The 27,358-nt window shown below is 41.4% G+C and overlaps 4 protein-coding genes across 5 annotated transcripts in view; 3 read left to right on the top strand and 1 right to left on the bottom strand.

Annotated features, from left to right (window-relative positions):
• Positions 1-7,411, top strand: part of ccny (cyclin Y) — a 35,605-nt gene extending 28,194 nt beyond the window's left edge. For both annotated transcript variants that reach the window (XM_053342533.1, XM_053342532.1), the window contains 2 exons: positions 2,104-2,266; positions 3,600-7,411. In XM_053342533.1, coding sequence (XP_053198508.1) covers positions 2,104-2,266; positions 3,600-3,716 — 280 coding nt within the window. In that variant the 3' untranslated portion in view covers positions 3,717-7,411. The remainder of the gene's footprint in view (positions 1-2,103; positions 2,267-3,599) is intronic.
• A 3,662-nt stretch (positions 7,412-11,073) lies between these two features.
• On the top strand, positions 11,074-12,606 carry LOC128382624 (gap junction delta-4 protein). The gene is made up of 2 exons (XM_053342622.1): positions 11,074-11,137; positions 11,381-12,606. Exons 1-2 carry the CDS (start codon positions 11,074-11,076, stop codon positions 12,604-12,606), a joined length of 1,290 nt encoding a protein of 429 aa, XP_053198597.1.
• Positions 12,607-15,803: 3,197 nt separating this feature from the next.
• On the top strand, positions 15,804-19,479 carry LOC128382211 (cytochrome P450 2F2-like). Its single transcript, XM_053342196.1, has 11 exons — positions 15,804-15,989; positions 16,370-16,529; positions 16,634-16,786; positions 16,930-17,090; positions 17,566-17,634; positions 17,857-17,961; positions 18,107-18,245; positions 18,370-18,455; positions 18,841-18,942; positions 19,073-19,214; positions 19,292-19,479. The coding sequence occupies exons 1-11, from the start codon at positions 15,828-15,830 to the stop codon at positions 19,477-19,479; spliced, it is 1,467 nt and encodes a 488-aa protein (XP_053198171.1). The 5' UTR covers positions 15,804-15,827.
• Positions 19,480-23,865: 4,386 nt separating this feature from the next.
• fzd8a (frizzled class receptor 8a) lies at positions 23,866-26,638 on the bottom strand. Its single transcript, XM_053342451.1, has one exon. The coding sequence runs from the start codon at positions 26,211-26,213 to the stop codon at positions 24,462-24,464; it is 1,752 nt and encodes a 583-aa protein (XP_053198426.1). The 5' UTR covers positions 26,214-26,638; the 3' UTR covers positions 23,866-24,461.
• Between the last annotated feature and the right edge of the window lie 720 nt (positions 26,639-27,358).

The following is a 27,358-nucleotide window of genomic DNA, read 5'->3' as shown; positions in this document are numbered from 1 at the left end:
AAACGCACCCAAAACACCGCACTTTATTGATATGAAGGCAGACATAACTACACGTGAATGCAGTGAACACACACACAACAGAAAGACTAGACGGGGAGGAGGTCAGTAATCCTAGGTGTTAGCAGCTGCTGCAAACAGTTATTGACACAGTTGGCATTTATAATGTTTTGTTTTCTATGTGGAAGATGTGTTCTATCATGCAAATATATTTTTATTCACAAAAAGTGTAAAAAATGTTGTCTTTTAATGCAGAGTTCACTTAAGTTTATGTTCAATTTAAAGCCAAGCATTTAAAAAAAAACAAAGATCTAAAAGATATAATGGAAAAAAAGAGAAAATATCTGGTAGGGTTTACTGACAAAAGAGGTGCATTATACACTATCACTGCTGTGTGGAAGCAGCTGGCAGCACCAATCAGCTGACTTCTCTCCCCTCTATGAAAGCGCTGCTCTGAGACGCAGCGCTACAATGATCTTATGATTGCGAGAACAGTCTGGACCGCTTCCACTGCAACAGCTTCTCTCAAAAGGGAAGCTGGTGTCCCCTGTGTGGGAGGCGCACAGTCACATGACAGAATATACCATACGACAGCTTCAATAAAGCACAGGGAGCACAGACTATAGCATATTTTCACTGCCTGTTTCTCTGGCTGCTGGTGAATGTAAGAGACACTTCACACAGTCATATTATATCTGACACTGAAGGACCAAATGAAAGATGTTTTTGATATCACATACACAAGATAGATGTGACAAGAACAGATCCTGTCTCCATGTCTCTGCCACTCTCATTCATCTTTACTTGTAGCTACAGTACTCGCCTTAACCCACAGTTATTGACAATCACATTCCTTATTTGCTGGGAATAGCCAGTGTTTAAGGGGTCATCCTGAGTTCAAGAGGTGTTAAGAGGCACATGCACGGACCTTCTTTTACAATCACAGTGCTCGTGTTAAGGTATGAAGCATCTTGAGCATGAAGACTCCCCACGCTGCCCTATATTCCACATCCGTCCTCAAATCGTCAGGAATTTAGGGCGGGATTATTCCGAGGAGGAACACGACGCCGCAGACGTGTTGCCACTGCTACGACCTCTCACCCCCCTCTGCCTTCACCCTCTTTCTACACCGGTGACTTTGGTTAATCCCGTCCTTGGGCTCAGAATTCACACAGCCATGACTGCAATCCACCTGTTCGGGACTCTTTCCCAGTGAGAGGAGGCCAGCATGCAGCTCTGAATGTGCTATGCTATGCTTGCCCATATGTGACAATTTCCCGGACAGTGACTCAGTATTTGACCACAGATATTTTTTTTTTTGTTTTTTTGTTTTTAGATGATCAATTTTAAACCCCTTCTCGGAAGCATCGTCTGCTGAATCCCCCCCCCCCCCCCCACACACATTAAAAATCAAAAAAGAAGTGGATGAGAATAGCGGGGCGGGTTTGCCGTAGCGAGATAAAAAAGCAGCAGCTAGTTATAAGGCAGAGTTTGGCTACAGCGGAGTCTAAATTTAGCCCGTGTGTTACTGCGTGCCTGTGAATGTGCGTAGGAGGCGAACAAAAAGCTAAGAAAGAGGAGATGGATGGTGCTTCTTATGCAGGTAACAATGCAAAATGAAATGGTCATGAGCGCAGAGGAGCAGATGAAAGCGCCTGTCATCACACTGAATAAGGGATCACAGGGCTGTCGAGCACGAGGCAACTCATCACAATGGTATATTCATGGTGCGGGATTAATATTTTCTTACACATAAAGCTCAGAGCCGCATTACTTACATATCACTCCCTTTCAGTATGAGGGGAGGCTTATGTTTAGTGGGTGCACTGGGGATTTATTTTAGTGTATGTGTGTTGGTGCTGTACATGTGATGGAGGTGATGGATTTGCCAGGATGCTCTCATGTGGTCTAACGCTAACTAACTCCAATACTTTTGTCTTTTCTCTGCAGTCTCTCAAGTCAGGATTTAATTGCAGACAGAAATGAAATTTTAATGATCTCAGTAACTTTATTTCAGTCTCAGGTCTCAGCTGTGCCTGCTCCCACAGCTGAAAATCAGGTCTTTTACTTTGCCTCTCACTTCACATTCTCTATGTCTTAATACAGGAATGAGCTGGAGCGTCAGTTTCTGGAGCTGCTGCAGTTCAACATCAACGTGCCGTCCAGCGTCTACGCCAAGTACTACTTTGACCTGCGCTCCATGGCTGAGGCCAACAACCTCAGCTTCCCTCTGGAACCCCTCAGCAGGGATAAAGCCCAGAAACTAGAGGTGAGTAGTACACAGAAATACCGGAGACAGACTTTTCTGACTTTTGGAGTTCAGATCATACAAAAAAAGAGAAAGGGATGAGAAATAAACCTCACAATGTGTCATATTTAATGTATCTGATCTGAATCTAATTTATCGTGAGTCCATGTGGGTAATTAGTATTTTGAAGTGCCTCGGCTTAATGCGCCTGCGCACCAAACACGGCCTCTGCTGGGTGAAGGACAGGACCGGGCCGTGTTGCTGTGTAATTAACTTCCCTGCCTCATCATCTGTCTCTCCCTTTGTCCTTATGCTTTACTGCAGCTCTTTTCAAACAATTCTCAGCAGCAGCAATGATGCGTCATTGACCATTTTTCTCTCCTTTGAAAATACTACATCAAAATTGCATTTAAGTCTGTTTTTCAATAAGAGATATTTGCATGTAGAACTAATAACATTACAAATGGCAGAGGAGCTATTGGTAATGTTATTAGTTCCACCTGTGCTTTTCAGTTTTGCCAACAAGCAGACTTGAATAAAGTGTTGTCAGTGCAGGGAACACAGGCACTCAAACATTTTGCCAACAACATCTAAAAGAATAAGATGAGGTCATTGGTTAATGTGTTGCTGTTTGTTACATACAGTAAGAGTAGCTCCAGCTGGGGGTTTAATGTACTAACAGTGCAGTCTTTGTTTGATATGCCAACAGTAAAGACGGCACTTTGTTGAGACCTGTACCTTTCTTATGTTGATAAGTCAGAGTTTGTGCAGTGAAAAAGGTGTCATTATTTATCCAGTAAGTTTGTTACTAGAGTAATGGTGTTTACTGGGTCATTTTGGTCCTGATGATTTTTAGATTCATATCTGAATTTCTAACAGCCATGCTGTTTATCCTCGAGGGCAAAGAAAGCTGTCCAAGAGAGACTGATTGATGTTTGTTTCTGTTCTTCAAATGAGGATCAACAAGGATTTAAGTTCATTTTCTTTTAATATACTTTTTCTTTTTGCTTTTGGCTGTTTAGCTTTTGCTCACCCTCACTTTATGTGGTTAGCACTTGAATTTTAAACAGAGATTACCAGATAACAGCATTAGTCTCCTTATACAGGTTTGTCTCAATAATGTCAAGTTATATTGAAAAAAAGATTCAGGAGAGAAAAGTAAGTAAGAAAGAAAGAAAGTGATAAAAGTTCATGGCAAATTAATGACATGCTTGGTATAAACCCAGTCCATATCCGAACTGTGGTGTCATGAGCATACTATTGATTTACTGCACACATACTGACAAAAAATGTACCTGATTATTTTAAGTCAAACAAGGATAAAACTTCATTTTTGTTGTGTTTTGACTTTCAGGCTATCTCACGGTTGTGTGAAGACAAATACAAGGACTTGAGGAAACTAGCCAAGAAGCGGTCAGTGAGTGCAGACAACCTGACGGTGGTGCGGTGGTGTCCAGCCATCATTTCCTAACACTGGCCGCCGGCAGTAGATAGACCTGTCAGACGTACTGCATTTCTGCCTGTTAAGCAGGCAGACCAGGTGGGCAGCAGTCCTGTGGATCAGTGGGTCTGTCTGCCTGATAAAACAGGAAAAACACACACAATCTGGCACTTTTTCAAGTGTGATCGCCCCCTCGTTGGTTGTTGTACATAAAAGAGGTCCCACTGGCTACCTGCACTGAACCAAACAGAGCTGAGCTGAACCAAACTGAGGTGTGTGTGAGTGAAAGATGTTGGAATGAAGACTGCGGAAGAGAAGAAGACGCCAAATGGATATACAGCGGGCCGTATGAAAGCCTGCTTCATATTAAGGAAAGAAAATAGGAACAAGCTTAATAAACGTAAAGGAACACACACGACAGCGGTAGCAGCATTATGATATCCCCTCTGAGGCTCAACTGGCTTGAATGGTTGACTGAGGGAGGCCGTGTACATTCCTTTAATTTTAATCTTCTGGCTCAGTGAGTTTCTTAGCGGAAACATGAGCTGATTTTTTTTTTTTTTGACAGCTTACAGGCACATTGAACATTTTCAATGCTCAATTCCTCAATTTGTTTCAGTGTTTTTGTTGATGTTTCTTTTTTCTGTTCATGTGCATTCCCATCCAGCAGAAACCTCTGCTAGCAGATCCAAGCAAACGCAAAGAAAAATACATGTACATTCCACTGTTGGCCTGAGTGTACAGTTGACACATTAGACTGCATATTATAAGCTCTCCCTGATAAAATATTCATTTACATTACAGCCATTTAACTGAAGTTTTCATTCAGAGAACCAACAATGAAGCAAGTCAGTGTTTGAGTGTGTTAGACTGCAGGGCGCTTTGACAGGACCTGGGAATTCACTCTGTCTCCATTCAGATTCAGCCGTTCACTTAAAGCAATATTCATGCACTGCTTCCTTGTTGCTATCAGATACAATGAAGCCTGCATACTTGGGAAAAAAGACTGAGTGGAAGATGAGGGTCCACCACTCTCAGTCAGACGTGAGACATACTGTAGAGCTTATGTTGTACTTTATTCACTGCCATTGTCCTGACCTGTGGTGCCTGTAATAAGCTAGTTTAACACTTCTTCTCCCCCTCTCTTCAGGAGGAATAGAACAAATGACTGAAGTATTTTTTCCACAACGTTTTGTATGGTTCTTCCAGCTTACAAAGAAACAGCACAAATGGAATATCAACATTTACAAGCCACTAAAAAAGTATGATTCTTCAGGGTTGTTTTTTTTTTTTGTTGTTGTTGTTGTTCTGGAGAGGACCTAAATGAATGGAAAAAGCATTATGTGATGATTCAAAACACTGCTTATAAAAAGATAGATTGTATACATTTTGCTAAATTGTCTCTGTATAGTGTAAATACAGTGCCAGTGTGCAAAATCTGTAGACTGAGGTCGTACTGTAAAAAAAAAACAAACATAAAAACAAACTAACAAAAAAAATAAAGAAACAGAATGATGTTAGGATATTTATATCAGATCAGTTTTTACTGTACATGCAGGAAGGTTAATATGTTTGATTCCTTCTTCCTATGACAAATCATTTCAAGAAAGGTGAAGTATTAAGATTTCAATGGGAGACGCCACTTAAGATTTCTTGTGTCTTCTCTTGTTACAATGTTTTCGCACTGCAGGAAATGCCAAGTTTTTATGTGTTACATACTGTATATGATATAAAAACAGTACAAGACAATTCAGGCTTATTGTATTTGTTTTAGAATTTTTTAAAAGATTTCTAACCCCACTCTGAGGAAACATTGACTGATTCATACGTTTTTGATGTACAGTAAGCGAGGAGGCTTATTTACTATGGAGTCCCGAAACTGACAAAATTCATTAAAAGGTTATCAGGCAAGAAAATGAACGGGATCCATCATTAATGGTATAGTTGGTTAAATAATTATAATGCAGTATAAAAAGAAATGTCAAACTTTAACTTTAACCTCAAATCATTTGTTAATAAATTAAAACTTATTTTACATTTTTGTCATTTTATTTTTCAACTCCCTTCTTTTTCTACAGCACACATTTGAGTCATTTATCTATTCACTATGTTCCCCTCACTCCTTTTCATTACCACCAATTTTTACCATTTCCACTTTAGTGTTTATACAGTGATGCTACAGCAGTATGCAGGTCACTTCATGGATCATTAACATTATAGTGGCTGGTAGTGGTTTTTAGACAAGTCCAAGCTAGCCACAGAATCAGCCACACATTGCTCTAGCATGATGTAACACACAATACCCTGAACCAATGACTGCTCTGGACATCAAGGGAGTTCAAAAATGAAACAAACTAATGTAAGACGAAAGAGAAAAATCTAACAATTCAGTTAGTTGTCAGTTTTGGGCTTAATAGCTTCTGGCATTTACAGGAAACAAGTGAAACTATCAAACTCTTTTTTTCTCAACATTTAAGGCAAGCAGTCAGAAATCTACAGGGATGCAGTAATCTGTATTCCCTTGAAATAATTGAGTTTAATTAATTCTAGTTTTTACACTTTAATGGGAGGATTAAAGCAAATTGATGCTTTTAATACATAGACCTTATAATATTGCTTGTATGACTTATGATCATCAATTCACTTTAATAATAAACTGAACACTCACTTAAAACATGACATCTGGGAATCTGAAGTTTTCTTCATAAAAACAACTTTCATAAAGAGATTTAATTTCCAATGTGAGATCAAGTGATCCTCCACCACCACAATGTACTCCAGATTCAGGCTTATTTTGTTCATTTTAGTGGCGACTTCCACATCTGTGTTTTAATTTATGTTGTCAGGCTACGAGAGAACCGGAGTCAGATCAGTGATATTTGTCACTCTGACAAGTAGGTGTAAAGGAAGGACAGAAGCGTACCAAAGTCATGGAGAAATGAAGGACCATCCTGCTGGACGTGCTGCTCTGACCCAGCACGCTTGCACATGAAGTACATGAAAAAGGTTGTCTGGATTCAGAAAGTAAACTGTTTCTCTGGTGCTTTCAATGAGTGGAAAGTAAAAGTGTCTTTTTAGGAAAAGTAATGTTACTGGAGTTGCTGTTGTAAGTTCAAACTATTAGAGGTTATTCAAAAGATTGTATATCCTATTTATTGTATGTGTGTGTGCATACAGCCCAGTCTGGTGTTCTCTAGACCCAGAAGTAAGCGTTTTAATGCCATGTGGTCAACTATGGTGAGTCCTGAGGTGGAAAATGTACCCCGACAGCCAAGCCGTTTGGCCTGTGGCGTCCTGTCGGCTGGTGACAGTAGGTGTGTGTGTCATAGCCTTGTGCACTGAACTCTACCTCTGCATAGAGTTACCTTTCTCTCCATTTTTCTCCCTCTATTCGACTGCAATTTCTTGGATTCAGCTTTGGTCATGACGATTTCCCGTGCTAACGTCAGTCATTGCTGTAGCTGTGACCTTTTTTTTCAGTTTTTGTTTTTCATTGATTGCCATTTTCAACAAATTGTACTGTATTCTATTGTTATTGTCACTGTCAGTGTATTATTCCTTTTCAGTGAGTCACACCGTTCCTGTTCTCAGTTTGCCAAACTCAGATCTCTCTTTCTCTTTGTTCTCTCTGTATGTTCTCAACTATGATTTTAAAAGAAACTGCTCCCAGTTCTTCTCTTCTGAAGCAATGTTTAGAAAAACCTGTGCGAGAATTAAACTTTAAAACCTTGCAATAAACCCAGCGTGTGTTTCTTGTCCATTTTAAACTCATTTTGGATGGGATGTAGTATGAGACATCAAAGCATCAGTCATGGTCTTATCAAGAGTGCTTTCCACTTGGTATCACAATATTTCGATATGTTCTGTATTGTGCTACTGATGTGACTCTGCGGGCTTTCTTCTCCCAGAAAGAACCATTTAAATGGCTTAGAGCAAGTGTTAATACAGAGATTACACTCTGCCATATTGTCACGGAGGGACACATTTAATCCTCCGTATTAGCCTTGATTTGCATTTCAATCGCCGCTCTGGTAATTGCTATACAAGTCAATTCAATGCAATGAAGAGGTGCTGTGAGCTTTAGCAAAAGCAACAGCCAAACATCCCTTCTGAACTACATCAAACATGGAAAATTGATGCACATACACCAAACATACAAACTCACTTTTGAAACCATATCACTTGGTTGAGGAACACACAGTTGAACAAAGCATGGGAGTGCTGTCAGTTCATTTTTCTGACAATTTATGGAAGTTCAGCTTCAGTTTTTCATATTAGGCTCCTTACTGTCTACATAAATTACACGCCTACAGCCTCCTGAAGTTCAAAGATTTATGTATGTGTGGGTAATACAGTTTTAATGCAGAGCAGGACACCATGCAAGGTATCTCTGAACAGCTCATTGCTTCTTTGCTCCTAACCATCCCTGAAACTGTGTATTTCTATAAGAAGACTTACTAATGATCAGCTTCAGGTGCTAGAAAATGGAGGGATGGGTTGCTTAAATATTCTGGTTTTTCTTTCTAGAAAAATTATACAAGCATTTTAAAAAATCTAACTTAAAATCTACACAGTGTAACTTGTTTATAGTGTTTCATGTTGGTCTGATTGTATTGCTTGTTTAATATAGTTAGGACAGAAGAAGAAGAATTGTGAGACATTTCCTACCTTTATTTTCATAGCACATTTACTGTGTTAAGTTGTTTTTTATCCAATTGTCAATTCTGTTCGCTGTGCTGGTAATTCAGGTGCAAATTATCTATTGAGCTAACCCTGGCACATTTTTCATGGACTCATAATTTTCCCTGTAAACAAATAATCAAATAAGTAAATATATTCTCTCAGCAATGGTTAGGAGTAAATCTGAGGACTCACACCAATCTCATGGAAGCTATCAGATGTTTGTGTAAAATCCTTTACTCAAGAAAAGCCTCATTTATCAAGGCTGTTCTCCTGCATCTCCTTTTCATAAATCCCATGTAAGACATTTTAATTGATTGGTTTCAATGCCCTCCAGACCTTTGATTCATCTTCACATGTGTTTTTTATTTTGGCTGATTAACACTCCTCTCATGACTACAGTATGTGGACCTGTATAACAAGCCTCCTTCACTTTCCTTGTGTTTGGTTGGGACAGCCTTAACATGTGTTTTTTAGGAGATTAGGTTTGGTAGCATTATGTTCCCAAAATGTAAATATCCACCTATCATCAATCTGAACAGAAGTCCAATCAGCTAAATAAACAGAAAACACCTGTGTGGTTAATACACAGCACAGGCTTTATGAGCACAACAGAATCTTAACTTATGCTAATGTTCCCACTGCTAATGGGGAACAGCTGCAGGATCAGGTGTCTGTAGTTAACGAGGAACGGAAAGAGGGCAGAAAACTCCTTTCGAAAGTTTTGATATTTCCAGTATATCCTTGATCATGGCTGTGAAGGGCAGTCACACTCCATTACATGCAGAGTAATCCATGAGCTGAAAGGCATGTATTCCTCCCCGAAAATAAACCTGGCTCAGATGCTTTAGGGGAACTATGATTACACTTCTGGTGACCTTTATCTGTGATGAAAATGAGTAGAAGCAGATGAGACAAAAGAAACCTCAGTGTGTTGTGTAACAATGTGGAATACAGATCAGTCACTATTTTAACTCCATTATTACTAAGTGTAGAAAACCCCCTAACCTGTCACAACAGAAAGTATATAGTCCAAACTTGGCTAAGGTAAACAGAAAAGCACACATTTTAATAAATCAAAGAACATAGTATCAAAACATACTGTATGAAAATAAGATTGGGTGTACATAATCATAAATACACCAGTTCAATTTCAAATGAATTAAAAAGCAGTAGCTGTGTATGGAGAAGGATTTACATATAAAATGTTTTGGAGTGTAGTTTCAGGTCATCTGCTCCATCAGTGAAATTGGAAACAGGTGTGCCTCATTATCCAGTAAACAGTGACTGGGCACTCTCAAGTAGTTGCATGAATGGAGCAAACTGTTTGTCAATGTATTAAAGTTGCTTGTATGTGAGGTTGGTTGTGCTAATAGTCTACTTTAAATATATTAAAGATATTATTAAGTATCTTGCATTAGTGTTTCCTAGCATTCCTAGAATTCTAGGAAACACTAGAGCATTCCTAGAAGTTTTGCACCTGTTTGGATAACCCTGTCTCAACCTGAGCAGATGGTATGTTCTGTTTTAAATGAAGCCCAGAAAGTAGGGTAGTCAGTCGTTTCTCTGTGGTGGGAATGAGGGTTAATGTGGGTTTCTTTTGTTGTTGCTAATAAACTTCTGCATTCAGTTGTTGCATTATCGTAATCATCCCTTTTAAAGTTTCCCAATGCTAAACACTCAACTGCCCCACTATACCAGCTCTACAGTGTAAATGTATTAGAGATGAACATTTTTCTCTATCTTATATTACCAAAAAATAATAATTTTCACTTACTATTTATTTCCAGCTATACTCCTCATAATACTTCAAAATGAGTGATGTGGGAATTTGACTGTGAGTCAGCATTGAAGTGCTAATGATCATTGACCTGTAGTGGTTAAAAGCCAAGCCAACTCTTAACCATGTGGACACAGCAGGTCTGATTTTTCTCTGTAGAACTGAGATCTGGACTATATGACTAGTATATCACAGAACCTGTTTAGAATTGATCTCATTTGATTATAAATTGAAAGTCTGACCATTCCTCACACATTAAATGACCATACAAGAGCTTCTTATCAAAGTAGCATCAGTTGTGGGAAAATACAGTTTACCACCTACTTAACATTTCATGAGAGCTAATCCACTGTCTGCATGTCTACAAATGATGATTTATCACTGGGGTGGTAGTTTGCTAGTTTGAACATGCTTGCTTCCGTGCTTGAGAACTTAATACAGCAATTTAGAGTAAGCCAGGAGGCTTGTTGTTCTCCTGTAAAGATGACCATCAGCACCAAAATATCTCTGCAATGCCAGGATAGCAACGTGCCTTTGGAAGTGTGTTAAGAATAGATCCACAATGGGGCTCGTTCCCGTCTTCTGTTGTCCGAGGACAGACAGTTGTCTGCAGGGGACAGAGAGAGAAGTAAGACATGATTTCACACACAGTCTTCCAAAGAGTTGGGTGACTCAAAAGGATCAGATTGGATGTTACCCACCGGGATCGTGCACATGTTCTTCCTAGATGAAGATCGGAGCGTCAGATTGCAGTTGGAAACGTTGTGTCATCCTAGAGGTTATTGTGCTATTGGAGGTTGCTGTGGTCCTTGGTAGAGAGGGCAGAGGTGGAAACAGGAGAAGAACAGAGGCGACTGGACAGAGAGTGGGGTGCTGGCTTAAGGATTTAGGACTAGAAGATTTTGGAGGGCCCTGAGCTCAGCAAGCATGGCATTGTCAAGTGCTTCCGAGGTCATCTTTATCTCTGTCAATCACAGCATCACCTTGATGGGTGAGTTGACTTCAATGACACAGAAGATTAATTGTTTTTTTTGTTTCTGATTTAAGTACATGTTTAAAAATATTATTGTATCATGCTTTATGATAAATCTATTAACTTCAAGGTGAATTATATCAGAGGCAATTTTTTTTACTGATTTCTATGGCCTTGAGTTCTTTGCAAAGTCTGCAAAATTTGCTACACCACACACACTCAACTCAGCACATTTTTAATTCCAATGTGCTTAAATTTCAGGAAAGGTGTGGCTCATTGTGATGATCTTCCTTCGTGTCCTGATCCTCCTCTTTGCTGGTTATCCTCTCTACCAGGATGAGCAGGAACGATTTGTATGTAACACCATTCAGCCTGGCTGCGCTAATGTATGCTATGATCTATTTTCCCCCATCTCACTTTTCCGTTTTTGGCTGGTGCAACTCATCACTTTAAGTCTCCCCTACATCATTTTTATCATCTACGTCATCCATAAGGTCTCAAATGGGCTCACCCTGGACCTGAGCTCCTCAGGTCCAATCAAAACTATGCAGGTGTACAAGATTCACCAGGAGCCGTTCAGCAATACGCCTGAAAATAAGATTCCTCTATGGGCTGAACGAGGGTGGGCCCGGTGCTTCACAGGAGCCTATATCCTCCATTTGATGTTCAGGACATTGTTAGAGGCAGGGTTTGGGGCAGCTCACTATTATCTATTTGGTTTCTACATCCCTAGGAGGTTCCTATGCCAGCACCCTCCCTGCACTACCCAGGTGGACTGCTACATCTCCAGGCCCACTGAGAAGACTGTGATGCTCAACTTTATGCTTGGTGCAGCGGCTCTGTCCCTTTTTCTAAATGTGCTGGATTTCATCTGTGCCATCAAGCGCTCCGTGAGGCAGAAGAGCAAGAGGAAGATGATAGTGGAGAAGATATATGAGGAAGAGCAATGTTTCCTTTCAGCTGTAGGAGGTTCTAGGGGTATAGATCCAAATGCCTCCCTGTCTCAACAGGATCTAGAAGTAGAGGCTGCTCAGACAGGGAGTTTCCGGAAGAGGCAAGGTAGCAAGGGTTCTAGCAGAGGGGGAACGCTTGTTTTAGGTCAGGGGGCACCCTGTCTGGAGCGCTCCTCTCTCCGTTGCTCTCCAGTACCTCTGGGCTGCAACACAAACGGGAACAACGGCTGCTCTGCTTCCCAAGAGGAGGCTTTGGACAGGAATGGCAGTGAGCAGGCTCTCTGTCCCCCAGAGCCCATGGGCACACCTAGATCCATTCGTGTTAGTAAACGCAGCCGACTCAAACCACCGCCTCCGCCCAGACGGGACCTTGGTGTGCCCCCTGGGGTGCTAGCAAGACCCACCAGGGATGTTTCCACAGCAACAGCAGTCTCTACCAGGCGGATGGGTCAGTACACACTGGTTGAGTTAGGTAGCGGTGCAGAGCTCCAGACCAATGATGAAGGGCAGGATAAAAGATCAGAGTGGGTATGACTTTAGAATGTTGGATTGCTTTATTTCCAGGTTATTTTGGAACATGGATGGGGCAAATAGTTGTGAGCAATATGAGAAAGTGATACACTAAAGGTTGCACAGTGGCAGCAACTGTTGGAGCCATACCATGCTCTCTACCTCATTTTACAATGCAGACTGTACAGTCAGATGAAGAGAATCCAAGCCAGCAATATATTCATCACATGCTGCAGAATCATGAGGGATAAGCATATTAGCTGTGATTTTGTCACGCCATCAGATCAAATTTCCTTTGAGGAGCATTCAAAGTGACTGAAAGTATAGAAAAGAAACTCTCTTAAGAAAATGTGTCAGGAAAAACAGGACACACTAGCCTTTAGCGTCCTTGGGCAAACCTCAACCTTGAGAAAGTCTAAAAGAGTGCAACCCACCTGTTTTGTTGCCGTGCTGGCTTTACCCCCACCTCTTGTGACACACTGTCCATAAACAAAGGCAGGCCTTGACCTGTCCCACATATACAACCCATTAACCCCCACCAGTCATCTATATGATACCACCATCCAGCTCCTCCATTGTGTGTGGGTCACTGGGGTCAAAGTGGACATGTAGCCTCTGGCTTGCCACGCCCATTGTCTAGCCTCCTTTTGGGCTGGGTCAGGTTGAAATGAAAGGCAGTAATATTGCCAAGGTATGTTATCAAGCCCATAGAGCATAATGAGATGCCTCTATCAGAACTGAAGGACACTGTGAAGGCCCCTAAAGCTGACATAGGCTCACAAAGCAATTATGTTCCCCCATAGGGGCTTTGTATTTATGGAGACAGCTTGTCACTCTATTTCAGGGCCTAGCAGAGCTTAGGAGGAATACAAGCCTAAACATACACTGTCACTAGAAATAGAGCACAGTGGAGCTCTGCAAAAGAGCAGCATTGCCTGTTGCCCTTCAGGATATCTTCACTCTGCTTGCTGGAGCTTTGGTTTCACCTTGATCAAAGCTCAGATTGTGACACATGTCAGTCATAGACAATATAATAACCTTCGCTGAAACGTGTTCAGGTTTTTGACTACAGCGTAACCTGTCAACCTTGTTTCTTGAAATACCAGGATGACTTTATACTGATGGCTGTGAGACTCCCGCAGTGAATCAGCAGCATCACTGTTGCATCTGCCGCTCTATAGCTGAGGGGCTGGTCTCTGTGTAAATGGATAGCTCTTGATCTTCCTCCTCTTGCGGTCTCTTTGAAGGTGACAACAAAAGCTCTGGCCTCATATCTCACCTATCTACAGAGTGCTCCACTCTGACTGTCATATGGGTGACCACAGGGGTTTTTCATCAAGGCTAGAGCATACGCACAAGTGTTGAGTGTGTAGAAGCTTGATGGACTCGGTTGTATTTGTTTTTATTAGTATTTTATTGCCTGTTAAACTTTATTTGATAGTTAAAATGCTAAAATGGAGCCATAACCACTCCTTCTTATTGTAAATTACATATTTTGTGAAGGACAATTTTTGTTATACTTTATTAAGAAAATCTATGTTGTATGCATTTACTATTGAATTTCTTTAATATAAATTGTACAAACACATTTTATTGAAAAAAAATTTATATAATTTTATCATGTCTTGAACTTGAAGTTTTCCAATAAAATATTGAATTAATGTGCCTGTACACTTTCATACAATTATATGTAAAACCAATTTTTGTGTGTATATTTTACCCGTTGACTCTAAAATGTGAAGTGATCTCAGTGTTTAACAGTGACGGCTGATCATGGCTGTGTTATTCACATTATAAACTATGGTGATATTAAGATCATGTACATTTTCAAAGCACTTTACAGTACTGACACAATGTATTTTTTCAGGATCAGTTTGTTCCAGTCCATTGTGTGGTAGATGCTTCACTGATACTTTGAAATCATGCTGCCCTCAAGTGGCAGGAAATGTGAAATGCTGCAATATGATGAAGGCAACACTTGAAATCTTCCAGGCTGCTGTCTGGCATTGTGATGACTTTTTTCAAATGCCAATATTTGTATCTTCATGATATGTGGTTGTGCAACTGTTTTTTTCTTTTAATAAATCTAGTAAATAAGGTGTCTTTAATAGATTCACGTCAATGTTTCATTCAATTTACCTGAATTTTCAAACTGTAGATTTTTCATAAATGTTAGTCTACAAAAAGAGCAATGTCCCTCACTTGTTCCATTAAGATATTATTCTTATTGTTATGATTTATTGTGCTTTCCTTTTCATTTATTTCAGTCCATGAGGAGTGATACTTTGTCATATACAGTAGTAGAATGAATTAGGTTCCGTGTTGGATAACAATCCACAGCTCAGGGGATATTACAGAGAGGTTTTGAATGGTGCTAATATCTGTTTTTGAAATGCAGATTTACTGGTCAGTGTGACATGTAGGACAAGACTAACCAGGAGGTCCAGAGTAAAAATGAGATGTGGGCCCCTTTTTAGCCCCACCAACACATACAAAAACAACACTAATTCATGTGCCCTTGTCAAGCTAATTAGGTGAGTCTGTTTGTTTGTTCTCTTCCTGTCATATTCATAGTGTTGGAGTGCACGGGTTTGCATGGCAACTGACAGTGGTTAAAGTCCGCCCTTAGCAATCACAGCCATTTAAATATGACAGGTTTTTTAAGCCACTGCAGGTAAACTGGAAACCAAATAAATATTTTGTTACGTAAACAAAACATTTCAGAACTTGCTCTGTTGGGTCTTTCCACATGTCCCAACTGCTGTCTGCTCATTTACACTTCAACAGTGTTACGAACTGGCTCAGAGTCCGCAGCAAAAATGGGAATCACACATGAATAAAGATTTTAAATGACATTAATTATCAACTTAAAATATAATAATGTTAGTCTGCAAAGTCAGTAATGAATGCAATGTGTGGATGAGTGAAATGGGTGATGTGTGCAAACAAAACTAAAAACTGTAACCCATCAGGCTGGTGGAGGCCTGGAAGGAAGAGAAAGATTGGTTAGAGAAGCCAACTAAACAGGCTGAGGCCTAAACTACCCAGGTGCAGGTAGTTTCCTGACATCCCTAAGGTCCCGCCCAATGGTTCCTGGGCTAAGAAGCCAAAGCAACCTCTTAAGCAAAAAGAGAGAGGGATGTTACAACAGCTGCAAGAGGCAGGGCTTCTAGTTTTACCAGTTTTCTTTTTTTTTAAGGCAGTCAAAAAGCTAGCCTCTCCGGATCAGCCTAATCCATTCCACCATGTTTGTTTCTTTCATCCTACTATGTCTCTGTGTTTTCATCTTTGTCCTCTGTCTCAAATGTCAAAGACCAGAGAACTTTCCTCCAGGACCTCCTCCACTGCCATTCCTGGGGAACCTGTTGGACCTCAGCCTGGACAACCCCATAAAGGACTTTGAGAGGGTATGTCACACACTGAAATATGACTTTTGTTCTACTGGATGGACAGTCCTATATACAAAGCAGTTGTGAATGATTGGTTATTGGAAGCAAATCCTTTCTCCATTATTTGTACAGTAAGAGCAGATTTATTGCTCTCTGTACAGAGTTGCATAGCCTGCTTCCTTAACCTGTGGAACACATGCATAGTTTCAAGGTGGATTGCAGCTGTGAAAGCATGCAAGTGGGAGTGCCATGACTGTTCAAGAGTTTCAGTCCTAAAATGAGAAGGGCTCAAAAATAAATCTTCTTGTTTACGTTTGAATGAAAAAAAAAGCTTTTGCATTTTGAGCATTAACTGATTCATGATCATTTCAAGAACATCTTACTTTGCTCTACCTTAGCTGAGGAAGTGCTATGGAAACATCTACACTCTGTTCATTGGGCCCAAACCAGCCATAGTCATCAATGGGGTGCAGGCCATGAAGGAGGCTATGATCACCAAGGCTGTTGATTTTGCTGGACGACCCCAAGACATCTTTGTCACTCACCTCACTCAGAACGGTATGACTAAATTGAGGTGGATAACAGTGGAAACAGTGGATGTAAAGGTAGAAGATATATAGTATAGTTCCATATGATAAAGTATCATATGCTATGTTTTATAGGAGTGGTTCTGGCAGACTACGGCTCTAGTTGGAAGGAGCACCGTCGCTTCGCTTTGATGACCATGAGGAATTTTGGTCTGGGAAAACATTCCATGGAGCAGAGGATTCTGGGAGAGTTAAACTATACAATAGAAACACTGGAAAAGAGCATTGGTATGACATTTCTAGGTCAATTCGCCACAATTTATCATTTAGTAAGCAGGATTAAAACATATTTTATTACATAATGTTCTGTTAAAATTATATGAATTAGACTGTGCTGTGCTAAACTTGTGTGATTGTTACATCTTGCACAGGTAAAACTTTGAGCCCTCAAGTTATGTTTCATAATGCGGCCTCTAACATCATCTGCCAAATTCTGTTTGGTACACGTTATGACTATGATGATGACTTCATCAAAGTAGTTGTTCAGTGCTTCAAGGAAAACTCCAAGATAGCTAATGGACCCTGGGCTATGGTGAGTCACAACTTGTTTGAAAGGTAAAAACTTCAGCACAGAAATATCAGACATTGTGCTATTAAGAGTGGTATTTTAAGTACACAAAATGACATTCATGGTAGAGCTAGACAAAAACACAGAGTTTGAAAGACTGTATGTAGCTTCTGCAGAAGATACCAGATGACCTATATTAGAAGCAATGAGCTTTTGGAGCTGGAAGTCATTATTATCACATTTTCAGTTTGTACCAGGTTTTAATTAGCAGCATTAGCACACAGCCCTTGTATAGAACATTAGAAGTGCATTTGAAAGATAGGTTGAGTGGACTCCTCCTGTATTTTTCCTATTTATAATTTAAAAAGGTATGAACCAAGCCTTTCCAAGCAAAATCATCGGCATTTAAACTGAAAAAAGTTAGTTGTATCACCTCCATTTTACTATTCTGTCTGAAGGAAAATTGGAATCTGATAAAACTGTTGATCTTTCCTTACAGCTGTATGACTCCATTCCTATGATTCGAAACCTGCCGCTGCCCTTCATGAAGGCCTTTAAGAACATTAAGGTAGTTATGTTGATTGGACCTGGTGAACTTTTTATTTTGCCTTCATATCACTGTAAACGAACCCTGCTGTCCTTCCTGTTTCCACTGGGAGTTGCCATAGTCCAAAGCATAGGGGCTTTAAGCAAGACTTTTGGCATTGCATCTCTCTTTCCTTATATGAAATGTAAAAATTCATAAACATTACAGAAAAATGTTACAAAATCGTCATGTTTTGTTTTTCAGACTTGTAACAAATTTGCAAGTCGTCTGATCGCTGAGCACAAGGAGACCAGAGTCCCTGGGCAACCACAAGACTTTCTAGACTGCTACCTGGATGAACTGGAAAAGGTGTGTGCATGTGTGTCCTGCATTTAAAACATATTTGAATGATAAAAAAAGAGAAAGAGACAAACAAAAAGGCACGGTTGCTCATACTTACTAAACATCAAGAAGATATAAACGGCTTGTTGAAAACCTTGTGTTATCTTTCCAGAGAGCATATGATGGCTCTTCTTTTTCAGAAGATCGACTCATCATGTTCGTGTTAGATCTTCACTTTGCTGGGACTGACACTACCTCCAACACCCTGCTAACTGGTTTCCTCTACCTCATGACCCACCCACATATACAAGGTACCCCTTCTTACATTCTGGCATGTTTTGCTCAATTCTTTCACATGTATGTATAATCTTCCACCAATTATTTTATATTTGAATGTGTTGTTTAATGGTTCTTCCTGTTCATCCTCACAATCAGAGAAATGTCAGCAGGAAATAGACCAGGTGTTGGAAGAGAAGGATCATGCCAGTTATGATGACAGACACAGTATGCCTTACATGCAGGTACATTGTTAGACATCTCTGAATGGTTTTGTTTTGATATTGCACGTGCAGATATGAATCTGAGTAGCAGATTTAGTATTATACATTGGGTAGTACAGCACAAACTCTTCTACTGAGAGGTCTTATTCACTCTTGGTAAAATGACTAAAATCTTTAACAGGATTTGGAGGTTCTGTACAGCTTTTAATCAAATTTAGTGTAGTGTAGTTTCTTGCTTTGTTGTTTTCAAGAAATTTAAGTTTTCAGCATCTTTGTAGCCATGTCTCATATTACAAGTTTAGTGATCTGGTTGTTTTTTGTGGTTGAGCTTCTGTAGAGCCTGAATAATTTTTTTTCAAAGTCCGACTATGCACAACAACATGGCTTCTCATCTCTTTCAATCCAGGCTGTGATCCATGAAGTCCAGAGGATAGCCAACACTGTTCCTCTCAGCATTTACCACTCTACAACTAAAGACACAGAGCTCATGGGATATTCTCTACCAAAGGTAACAGGAATGATGATGCTTTCTTTGGAACATTTTACCATGCCATGTAAAAGCATTGGACACGGTCAAGGACAATGTAGCCAAAACACAGACTGAAAGCCTGTTGATTGTTGTCCCATTTTCTCCTAAGGGAACGCTGATCATCCAAAACCTGAATTCAGTGCTGAATGAGGAGGGACAGTGGAAATCCCCTCATGAATTCAACCCAGAAAACTTCCTGAATGAGCAGGGAGAGTTTGTTAAGCCGGAGGCCTTCATGCCTTTTTCTGCAGGTATTAAAGCTCAAGCCTTAGCGGTTATATCTGTAGTTTAAGAGTTATACATGACTAACTAATACAAAATATCTCAGGTCCCCGCATGTGTCTGGGAGAGGGTCTGGCCCGTATGGAGCTCTTCCTCATCATGGTGACTCTGCTGAGGAAGTTCCAGTTCATCTGGCCCGAGGACGCAGGACAGCCAGACTACACTCCAGTCTATGGGGTGACTCTGTCTCCCAAACCTTACCGCTTGAAGGTCCAACCCAGGCCTGCACAGTAGAACTGCATGTACACAGGAGACACAATTAAATTGGATCCAAGTTGGACACAAATGGCCAGAAATGAAAAGACAATTTTTTTTCAATATTAAAACTACATGCAAATGATGTAATTTGATATACTAGTCAGTTTGTGTGTGTTGCACAGGGTCTGACCTTGTCTCTGTAAGCAGCCTGAGTGGAATTTGACAGTGTTTCCTTTGTAAGATTGTTACACCTAACCTCATATCCTGTCATCCATCTTCCAAAATAGATACTCAGCATATCTTAGACCCCTTGTTGATAAAGACTATCTGCACACAGTGTGCAAGGTAGAGAATTTGAAATACTGGTTGAATATAACTTTTTATTCTGGATTATAAAGAGACTACTAATAAACTCTGGTGTGGTAGACTTTATTAGGCTTAGTTCTACCAAGTGTTCATTTTCAGTTCAACAAATATGGACAAAATTTAGGAATGTTTTTTTTTTTTTTTTTTACCATTTTAGTACAAGCTATGTACTCCATGATGTTCATGTCCATCCGGGAAAGAAAGGGGAATATCTGGTTTATGGCTCCCTCAAGTGGATAGAATTGGGAACTACATTTTTGAACGTGACTTCACATGGGGAAAAAAAGTATTAAGCTGAGTTTTGATATAATACTACACCATTGTATTTTATCAGATAGTTGGATTGGATCTGTTTGATGTTAGTAACAATAATTTAGATTAAATATATGCCATGTCTACCATAATTATATGCTTTTATAAATGATACCACAGATACCATATCACATGTGACTTTAAGCATACGTTCAACATTTTTCAAATGTGAATAATGTTCAATTAAAACATTTATATATAAAAATATGTCAGTTTGTTTGTGTGTTTTTTTTTTGTTTTGTTTTTTACATTGTCTTCTTGCTGTCATTCTGCAGCAGGTGACCTATTGAGGCTGCAGATAACTAATGGCCATGTTTTGCATAGATAACAATTCACCCTGAAAAATGCCAAAGATTTAGTTATAAATAATTTCCATTTCACTTGGCATATACTGAAATAAAGCACACTGCACATTGCTATTATCTTTCACCAGAGCTGAAGTTACAGTTTGCATTACATCCTCCTATAAACAGAGATCCCTGTAGTCCCTCTTTCAGACATCACCAATCTGGAAAAACACTCAGCGCTTCAGATGAAAGAAGTTTTCCTTTTGTGTACATGTCAGTCAGTCAGTGTAGGAGTGAGGGAACACTGTGTTCTGCTTTTGTGTGTGTGAGAGTGTGGTGGAGGTGGAGGTGGGGGGTCCCAGGATTGGAAGAGGCAGCAGGGGTGCACTGTAAGGACTACTAAACCACAGAGCCATTATTACTGTGCCAATGGGGAGTCGGCCATTTATGCGGATATCTTTGTCAGGCTCAGTCATAGTGCTAACCCCAACGTAACACACATTTGTTAATTAAAAACAGGACAACAAAATATGAATTTGACCTCTGAATTAAACCCTTATTTATCAGACTAACTGTGTTTAAATCAAGGATCATTACCCTCACAATAACAAAAGGCATTGACTTAAACCACCTTCTTTAACTCACCTTTTAACTTCAGCTTCGATGACGTCCACGTCCCCTAGAAACTATAACCACGCAGCCTGATGGAGCTCAGGATGCAGAGCCCCTCTATTTTCCAACATCTGGTGTCTCAAATGGCCAGCTGGGAACATTGCGCCTGAGCTGGGGGTCAGGAGCTTCAACATTAATCTAAATGGGTCACACAAACCCCCGAGGTCACTGTTATGCTTTAAGTTTCGGAGAATACACCCACAGAAACTCTGGGCCTTTTACTGCTATTGTTCTTTTTCCACTGACAAATGCAATCTTGAAAATAAGGAGAAATTACAGTAACTGAGTGATGGTTTGCATATTGTAAATGTCATAGTTAAAAAAAAGAAAAGTAATGATGTATTAAGGCCATTTTTATGTACATGTTTAAGGGTGTAAAACAGTGTAAAACTGCTCTTTTTGCATTTCTTATTCTTCATATCACTGTTAAATCACATTTTGGTATCTTATGTTGTCATCCAAAACTCTTATGCACACCAAATTTCCCAACACTCAAATAATTCCACTGAAGATTTAGAGTCTCATAATGGTCTAGACGCTGTTTCTACACTGCAATCCAAATGAAATATGCCAAATATAAAAAAAATAGAGTTGTCTGTCGTAATATTTAGTTCAAAAACAAGCATTGTAAATTACAACATGCTGTCTACAGCTGCAAAATCTTCTCTCATGTACTAAGAGATGAAAAAACCCCAGCATTTACCCAGGTGTACCAGTTGGATCAATAGTAATAAAAAAGCATGACCTGCCTATCACCCCTCCATTCTCCTCTGTGTCTGCCTCTCATCAAACGCTACCATTAATATTTGATAGGCAGCAATGTCTGAACGCTCCTCCTGGCCCCTAAAATAAGGCTTTAACACCTGGCTGTGGAGAGCGATCGACTGTGAAGACAATTCAATCAGAAAGAGGCTGAATGAAGTTTCTTGTATTGCCGCTCAGGTTTTGTTGTATGCTGTATGTTGGTTAGAAATATCTGCATGTTTATAATGTGGCAGTAGTGAACACACCCAAAAAGCCCTGGCAAGATCAGATAAGTGTCTATAACATACCTCCTCATAAACAACAACAACAACCCCATAAACTCAGACTTGACCGGGGCTAATACGTGGCTATTGTGAGAGCCCTGCCCTGTCTGTGTGAAGCATCTCTTAACAACACTCCCAGCACCACTCGTACTTTCTGCTGTAAACTGGTGACCCCTGTAGAGGAAATGGGCTGTTCCTTGATAATTACAGTGTGTGTGTTTAACAGCCAAGCCAGGACATGCTGCTTTAAGTGTCCAAACAGTTGGTTCATGGAGCCAGCAGGTAGTTAAGTTCAGCAGTGGATGTTAGAGGAGGGGCAAAGAATCCAGTGTGCATTGCTGCCTTTGGCACTAGGTGGTGCTGCACATTCATGTCACCTCCATGATGATTTGCAGTCAGAGCTGGAGATGCACACTGGCTTGTCTGACTGAGGTTTTTGAGGTAAATACGAGAAAAACAAGCAGCGAGGCTGAGAGTAAATGTGACTATTTGATAGAAAAGATTCAGACCATGAACTCAAACACAAGGTCTTCACCAAGCAGAGAATAGTGTAATGTTACATTTTATGGATTCATTTCAAAGATGCAACTGAACAATAACTCCCAAACTTGATCTTCAGTAGCATCACGCAGATGTTTAAAACTCATCTCAACTGCTGAAAAGCGATGTGGAAGCAAAATGCTCTTTTTGATCTTAAGAAAAGTAGATTTTTTGTGACTGTACAGCAGTGATACAAGACTTATATGGCTGATTTACACTCCCTGCAGATGCATGTCTACATTGAACAGAGGCTTTTGGGTTCTACATCTACAGCCTACAGAGTGTAAAGGAACAAAGCAGTCACTACAAAGCAAACTGTCACCATTGACCAGTAAATCAAAGGCATTTCTAGTCTGAGTTACAGTGTATCATCTTATGCCAGCGCATTGGGTTAATTGGGACCGAACCAGATACATTTGTTGCAAAAATGCCTCGATTAGGGGGCCCTAAGATGTGAGATCATGTGGAACAGACCACCTGTGGGGCTTTCATTGCTATTTCAATATCATTCATGTCAAGGCCCCTGCACTCGCTGACACAGCTTGAGCCGAGAGGAGAGATGTTTCAATTCAGGCCCCGGCGAAAAAACCAAACACAAGACGCAGGGGCTCTGGCAGGTTTCGGCACTGACAACCAAACCCCCCCAAAATGCCAACCCCCACCTATCAAAAAAAAAAAAGAAAGAAAAAGTGAGGGTTCCAAAATGCTCTTTCAATTGTAGGACGTCCATCAAAGCATCCAAATGGGGACGTTTAGGAGAAACTTGGCACATCAGACAGACACTCCTAATACACACCACCTTTATTCTAGGCTGTTAAAAAAGAAAGATCAAAGTTTCTGCAGATGAAAAGGGTCCCTTCCCTGCATTTATACCCCATTCACCCAGTCCCCCCTTTTTTACTAAATTAAGAAAGCGGGCTTCGGCAGGCATGTGAAGAGGACTTTAACAATTATGGAGATGCTCCAACTCAACCCCTGCCTCTAATTACCGGTCTCTGATGGTTAAAAGGGCTTCCTTTTTAGCCGTGACTCTCAAAAGCTGCTATTGCTGCTGCTACCATCCTCAACACGGTGGAAGGAGCCACAAAAAACATGCCTGTATGGGCTGGGAAGAAACACATAAGAACCCCCTACTCCCTCCCACCACCACTACCACCCCCCCTCCCCAACCGTCTCTCTGCATGGGAAAACACTGCAAAGTTACACAAATCTTTGAGATTTATCAAATGTTTTATTGTCAAAATAGAGGTCATATTTGCTTTTTTGCTTTCTCACAAAAAAGACATCTACACTTTGTACAAATTTACAATAGCTTATAAAGTTTTTCTTTTATACACAAATTTACACATTTGTACATAAGCTTTATATAAATACATTTGAAATTACAAAATGAAGACCCGTAAAATACTTGGGCACTATTAAGGCTTAATTTAAACCATCTTTGATGTGATTGACATTATACAATGTTATCTGGCACTATGTAGATAAAATGGTAATAAAAACCCAAATGCTCTTTGTATGAAGCTAGTTAGGAACAAAACTGACTCTCTGCCTACAACAAGTAATGCCCAGTTTGCTTAAAAGCCTCAGTCTGTACCTCTAATACATATGACAGGGAGGAATTAACCTGTGTGAATGCCAGCTGCATTGTTCCAACCAGTTCTCCCCACAGAGGTGTGTGTGGATGTTTGGGAGGAAGGAGGGGAACACCTCAGCAGCAGTTCATTACTATGCAAATTGCTTAAGACAGGGAGTGATGGGTTATCTCCCAAACAATTAGCAGTCCTCATAAGCTGCTTTTGTTTTTTCTCATTCAAACCTGCGACAATGGCATCTGCTTGGGGCAAGACACGGAGCTGGCCGTGCCTGACCTCCACGTCAGTCCGGTGCTCACGTCGCTGTACATGGAGCCGCTGGTGCCTTTACTGCCCCAACAGCACCTGGTACAAAAAGTCCTCCATGAGTCTAAAGTCTTTCCCGACCAGATCCAAACCCCTGACGTGATGCCCACTAGAAGGCACATGAAGTACTTTAACATAAAAACTGCATAGTCCGGACTCCTGCGGTCCCGCTCCAGTAAACAGTTGGAGCAGTTGTGCGTGATCTCCCAGCTCTGCCTGTTGTGCTGCTCGTAAAAGTAACAGGCGACTATAATAGTGGCAGGTACTGTGTAGAGCACCGTGAAGATGCCTATTCTAATCATCAGCTTCTCCAGCTTGTCAGTCTTGGTGCCACCTTGTTTGATGACGCTGCGGATCCTGAACAGGGACACAAATCCGGCCAGGAGGAACATAGTGCCTATGAATAAATAAATAACCAAAGGGGCGAGGACGAAGCCCCGCAGGTTGTCCAAGTTCTGGTTCCCCACGTAGCAGATGCCAGCGACAGAGTCCCCGTCCACAGAGCTTAACGCAAGTACGGCGATGGACTTCATGCTGGGGATGAGCCAGGCAGCCAGGTGGAAGTACTGAGAGTAACTGGCGATCGCCTCGTTTCCCCACTTCATCCCGGCTGCGAGGAACCAAGTCAGAGACAGGATGACCCACCAGATGGAGCTGGCCATGCCGAAAAAGTAAATAAGGAGGAAAACCACTGTGCACAGTGCGGGGCCGGTGGTCTCGTAGTGGATGTGCTCCAGGTCGAACTCCCGGTTACAGGCCACTTTCTCGTGTCCCGCGATCAGTCTGACGATGTAGCCGATAGAAACAAACATGTAACACGCTGAGAGGAAGATGATGGGTCTCTCTGGGTACTTGAAACGCTCCATGTCGATGAGGAAAGTGGCGACGGTGGCAAAAGTTGACACGAAGCACAACACGGACCAAAGTCCTATCCAAAAGGCGGTGAATGCTCTCTCGTCGTGCGTAAAATAAGGGTTGTGGCACGGCATGGCGCAGTTGGTGATCTGTCCAGTTTTGACACGGTTGTAAAGAGGGTGACGGTCCGTGTTCACAGGCACCATGGGCTCCAAACACTTGCAGCCCGGCTCGCAAGGGGCGGCGGGCGGCTTGTATTTCCCAGGCGCGCCGGGTCGGACAGGCTTATTTTTAGGTGGATTGTAGCCCTTGCCGGGGTGGTTCGTGGGTTTGGACAGCACGGGGGAAACTGTGGTGGAGTCAGTCCTGTTATAGTCCATACACAGCATGTCCGGATTGCCCTGCACCGGCAGCAGGTCACACTTCATCCTGTCCGGCCAGGGAAAGCCATACTGCCTCATGAGAGGCGCACAGCCAGCCCGGGCTCTCTCACACACGCTCCGGCACGGCGGGAGAGGTTTTTTGTAGTCCTCCAGGCAGATCGGGGTGTACATGCTGCACAGGAAGAACTTCAGGTCCGGTGAACACTGGATCTCCACCAGAGGCCAGAACTGGTGTACCTCCAGTCCCGCCTCGTCCTGCGTGTCGTGGTTAAACTGGTTGGGCATGTAGGTGTAGTTGTAGCCGATCCCCTTACACAGAGGTACGGCTATCTCCTGGCACTGGAGCTCCTTGGCCGTGGTGCGGCTGGATCGGGGCAGGAGAGTGAGTGAGAGAAGCAGGTAAATCCCAAACAGGTCGTACTCCATCCCTCCGGCGCGTCGCGTCCCCCCTCTACTGCTCTGGTACTAAACGCGTAAATCCTCTCAGCCGCCCCGCTTATGCCTCCAGTCCGGTTAGATTTTGCGCAGCGAGCCCATCTCGCTTCTCTCAGTGTCTTGCACGGAGTTGCAAGCAATGTGCAAGCCGTGTTTACTTTCAGCTGAGCAGGAGGAGGAGGAGGAGGAGGAGGAGAGGAGAAAACAGCCTTCAGGGCGGCGAGCAGCAGTCAAGATGGCTGAGAGGAGAATCCACCTTCTTCTGGAGCCTGCGTTCAGTATCCTCAGACAGTCTGGTGATGTAAAAAACCCAAGTGCTGCTGTCCGATCGCTACAAACAGGGAAATGTGGGCCTCCTTTCTTTCTTCAAAACACAGCGACTACATTCAGTCGGCACGTCCCACCTTAGTCCTGGTTCCCATACAAATCATCGGCTTGGAGACGAAGCGGTGCAGATATATACCAGAGCCTGGCAGGCTACACCCCCGGAGCCTTTCCTCCAATCACAGAGCGGCAGGGGCGGTGCCTCTCAGGAGTCAATCAATTTTTTTTCCTTTACTCAAATATGTTTTGATATATAGCTCATGAGCATAGTAGATTTGCCAGTGTCTGTGACAGCTGGATAGAGGAACTATGATGTCGATGACACATAGAAAATGATAACGCAAGAGTTTAGATCCAGCTTAGATCAACAGCTACAAATCAATCAGCCACATATTTAGACAAAGAAGAACTTTTATTAATTTTAATTTCGAAATATAAATATTCAATGTTAAACTTCTGACTATGGTAGTGTGTGCATTTAAAAAAAACTAATTTTAACACCATAAACATCATTATAAAGTACATATAAAGAAGCTATAAAGTATTTAAGACGCATCTACTATTTTATAATCTTACTCCGTGTCTAAACTTCTGACTTCCTCTAACACAGAATCTTTGATAGTGTCACAACAATGATAACACGCACACTAGACAGAGCGAGAACTAGTCTTGCTCCAGATGATTGTTTCACTGTGCTTGTGTGTGTGTGTGAGAGAGAGTGAGAGAGGGATAGAGAGAGAGAGGCCAGTTTGGTAAATTGGCTAATTTGCGCATGATAAGACTACCCAGGGAGCTGTCTGTCCTTGTGAAAA

This window comes from Scomber japonicus, chromosome 21, assembly GCF_027409825.1.
Source record: "Scomber japonicus isolate fScoJap1 chromosome 21, fScoJap1.pri, whole genome shotgun sequence".
In the NCBI taxonomy this organism is placed as follows: domain Eukaryota; kingdom Metazoa; phylum Chordata; class Actinopteri; order Scombriformes; family Scombridae; genus Scomber; species Scomber japonicus.
This window is presented reverse-complemented; position numbering and strand designations above follow the sequence as displayed.

What these genes read in the sequence shown, in the direction of transcription:
- LOC128382624 (XM_053342622.1), top strand. Translation starts at nt 11,074, where the DNA reads ATGGCATTGTCAAGTGCTTCCGAGGTCATCTTTATCTCTGTCAATCAC. An exon ending in TCACAGCATCACCTTGATGG is followed by an intron (nt 11,138 to 11,380) that starts GTGAGTTGACTT and finishes CTTAAATTTCAG; the next exon opens with GAAAGGTGTGGCTCATTGTG.
- LOC128382211 (XM_053342196.1), top strand. Translation starts at nt 15,828, where the DNA reads ATGTTTGTTTCTTTCATCCTACTATGTCTCTGTGTTTTCATCTTTGTC. An exon ending in ACCTGGATGAACTGGAAAAG is followed by an intron (nt 17,962 to 18,106) that starts GTGTGTGCATGT and finishes TTATCTTTCCAG; the next exon opens with AGAGCATATGATGGCTCTTC. An exon ending in ACAGTATGCCTTACATGCAG is followed by an intron (nt 18,456 to 18,840) that starts GTACATTGTTAG and finishes CTTTCAATCCAG; the next exon opens with GCTGTGATCCATGAAGTCCA.
- fzd8a (XM_053342451.1), bottom strand. Translation starts at nt 26,213, where the DNA reads ATGGAGTACGACCTGTTTGGGATTTACCTGCTTCTCTCACTCACTCTC.